Source organism: Diceros bicornis, chromosome 22, assembly GCF_020826845.1.
Source record: "Diceros bicornis minor isolate mBicDic1 chromosome 22, mDicBic1.mat.cur, whole genome shotgun sequence".
Taxonomy (NCBI): domain Eukaryota; kingdom Metazoa; phylum Chordata; class Mammalia; order Perissodactyla; family Rhinocerotidae; genus Diceros; species Diceros bicornis.
The window spans coordinates 43,733,912-43,737,200 of record NC_080761.1 but is presented as its reverse complement, the minus strand read 5'-3'; the positions used below and the strand labels follow the sequence as shown (position 1 = coordinate 43,737,200).

The 3,289-nt window shown below is 40.9% G+C and overlaps 1 protein-coding gene across 1 annotated transcript; it reads right to left on the bottom strand.

Moving 5' to 3' along the window:
- Positions 1 to 1,846: 1,846 nt before the first annotated feature.
- On the bottom strand, positions 1,847 to 2,401 carry LOC131419806 (interferon beta-like). Its single transcript, XM_058565337.1, has one exon. It carries the CDS (start codon positions 2,399 to 2,401, stop codon positions 1,847 to 1,849), a length of 555 nt encoding a protein of 184 aa, XP_058421320.1.
- Positions 2,402 to 3,289: the final 888 nt, after the last annotated feature.

Here is a 3,289-nt window from a genome sequence, read left to right as displayed (position 1 = left end):
AAATCAGCTCATTAGTAACTGGACTGTGTCTTATTCACTGTGTTATCCTTGTCACCAGGTCTAGTGTAATCACTCAATAAATAATTTTTACTAAAGCAGTTTCTTAGCTTTCTTCTTCCTACTGGAAGGTGTTCATGACTGTCCAAGCTATTTTGCCTAATCATGGCCACATTTGCTAGGATTATAAGACATGGATAATATTTCCACTCTACTCCTAGTGTCAATAATGCCTACCGAGTTCATTGCTAAAACCACTAGGATTCTATTTCCTTTAAGGTGCATATAGTTCTGGGATTCAATCTGCAAGGGCAGCACGATTTTCAGCCTTTGCCTAGTGCTATATTAAACTCACAAGTATGACCTCATCTCTAATTTGCCCTCTGCTTTGTGATAATAGAAGACAACTAGCCTTGTGTCTTACACAGAGCCTCACAGCTAAACTCACACTCTCCCTGATTCACACAGCTCACAGCAACCACACAATTTACCACATTACTTTTGAGGTCGGCAGTCACCTATGTCCCTCAAATTATCCATCTTGCAGCTGTCTTGCCCTTGTCCAGTATGGACAAAATCCCCAGAATGCATGTGAACTGTAAATAGTCGTGATATAATTTTCCATCCCTCGGAAACTTAGGCTTCAAATGATGTGATAATCTTTAGATGACACTAGTAAAAAGTGAGCCTGTCTATATGAGGATAGAGATTATGGAATGGATTGATTTTTTTAAATAGCCAAGTAAATTTTATTATTCATTATTTTTCATGATTCAATTATAATGTTTATATCATTGCATAAGGAAATGATCTAAGTTCTAAAATGAGCATAGGGATTTGCAAAGTAGACAAGTTTTCTTTCCAAAAAATGTATGTTGCAAAATATGATAAGTTTTAGTAGTTTATCCAGTCACCATGTTGTTATTGGATTTAGGGTTCATTCTAATCATCACACACTGAGAATACAAGGTAAGGGAGAAAACCTAGCCAGATGGTGGGGGTATAAAGCAGAATTCTTTCTCCCTGTGGTGCCTGTACCCTGGAAGGAGACAGAGATGCCAGCTCCCCTAAGACACCCATACATCTTGGCTGTGCCATGAAGAGTACCATAAAGGGACTGCTATTTAACAGTGTCACAGAAGTGCCTGGGACTTCTCACCCTTAGGTTTGGGGGGCACATAAACATTTTAAAATCCTGTGGGTTCTATAGGGCTGAGAGGGGGAGGCAGAGCATCCTGCAGATAATAGGGATGAGCTTAGGGCAAACACAAGAGCTGAAATATTCCTCTGGTTACCCTGACAGCCAGTCAAATTCTAACTTTAGGGCCAGAGAGCACAGGGCACAGAGTACAAGCAGCAGGCGCTCGTCGTTCTAGTTCCACAGCCTTCTGCCTGTCTCTTCCATTTTACTGTGGCTCAGGCCGCATTTATTCTCCTATAAGGTTCAGGTCCCCTTATCATCTCTTACCTTGTATATGCCACATGGCTTCCTTGGATTTTAAATTCCCTGAAGGCAGGGGCCAGAAACTATACTAGTTTCAAGGCACGTTTTACAAAGAACATCTAATAGATACTCTGCAATTCTTAACATGGGTGGTTATACAAATCAAGTTGAAATTAAAACGGCATGTTGACTTTTGTTTCATAAATAATTTATTGTCCAAGGTAAAGGTTTAAATAAATAAATAAATTAATTAAGTCATAAGTTAGTAAAAATTTTCGAGTCTTTAACTGTCCTTTCAAACGCAGTGCATTAGCTGTCAGTCACTGAAAGCGCCTCTGCTGGTGGAAGAACGCCCGAAATCACCGTCAGCATTGTCCGTTCTCAGAGGCACAGGCTGGGAGATCTTCAGTTTTGGAGGTAATCTAGGAGTCCGGTAAGGAAGGAAAAGTTCCTGAGGATTTCCGCTTGGACTGTTGTCCAGGCACAGTGGCTGTACTTCTTGGCCTTCAGGTACTGCACGATCCGTGCGTAATATTTCCTCACGTGCGGAACGGGCGTGTTTTCCCAGGTGAAGTTTTCCTTCTCCGTTATTTCAGCCACGTTTGTCTCCAGACAGTCCATCTGCAGGTCGACTTCCGCATGGAGCCTCTCGACGACGGTCTCATTCCAGCCAGTGCTAGTGAAATTTCTTCTGAAAACACTTAAGGTCTGCTGGAGCATCTCATAGATGACCAACACGGCGTCCTCCTTCTGCAACTGCTGTGGTTGCTCAATCTCCTCGGGGACCTCGAAGTTCATTCTGTCCTCGCGGCAATAGGTCCCATTCAACTGCCGCAGGAGATTCTGACATGCCGAATTGCTGCTGCTTAGTTGGGACCGAAGCAAGTTGTAGTTCCTGGAAAGAGCCACGGTGCAGAAACACAGCAGGAGAGCCATCTGGAGGATACACCTGTTGGTCATGATGAAAACAGGAACAGCGTTGCCTTCTACCACCTCGATGCTGGAGTAGAGGCTTCAAGAGCTTGAGGACGAGTGTCCTTCCTCCATGAGTGTGGGATATTTATACAGACGGTCCTCCACTCTTTCTAGTTCAGAGGAATTTCCACTTTCAGTTCTCCCTTTCTGTTTTCCTATCTCATTGAAATCATTAGTAGTCTCTAAAAGTCTTCTTCTTTAAGCTCCTCTTTTATTTTATATATATTAGGGGAAAAGATAAACTCTGAGGATTTCTAATGTTTTGTAAAGTTTCAGTGAATTGTTCAATACCAAAGGAATGAGCAAGCCAAATCATTTAGAACTCTACTATTACAGGGTTCTTTCATTTGGCAAAGCATTTGTTATTTTTCTGTTTTAGTATTATGAGATTTTGGGGTGGGGGCGGTGTTTTTGTATGAGAATTTTGTTTTTCATAAGAATTAGATTTAATTCCCAATTACACTATGACAAAACAATAAATATATGCAGTTTGTGATTTTAAAAAAGACACCTACTTTTCTGTATCTAAAAGACAATAATGTTCAACTAAGTTGACCTGAATTTTTTTGTAGGGCCTTAACCATACACAGCAAGACATCAAATAGCTTTATCAGCCTTATTTGTTGCCTTATCTGGCAATCTCAACTATCTAGATGATAACTGAAAACTAAGGATTAAGCAATATCTGTAAGCAGACAAAATGGGTGTTACACAGGCCATGCACTAAAGCTCATGGTTCCCTTTATAGGAGGCCTGTGTGACCATTATTGAGGGCCAATGTATTCTTATTGTGTACACATTTCTAGCAAATCAAAATGTCTGATTTTCCATTCCCATGCAAATAGATACCACATATTAGAAGGGGGTCTAGAA

Bases quoted from the DNA above. Each gene is read 5' to 3' on its own strand.
- LOC131419806 (XM_058565337.1), bottom strand. From the start codon at position 2,401: ATGACCAACAGGTGTATCCTCCAGATGGCTCTCCTGCTGTGTTTCTGC.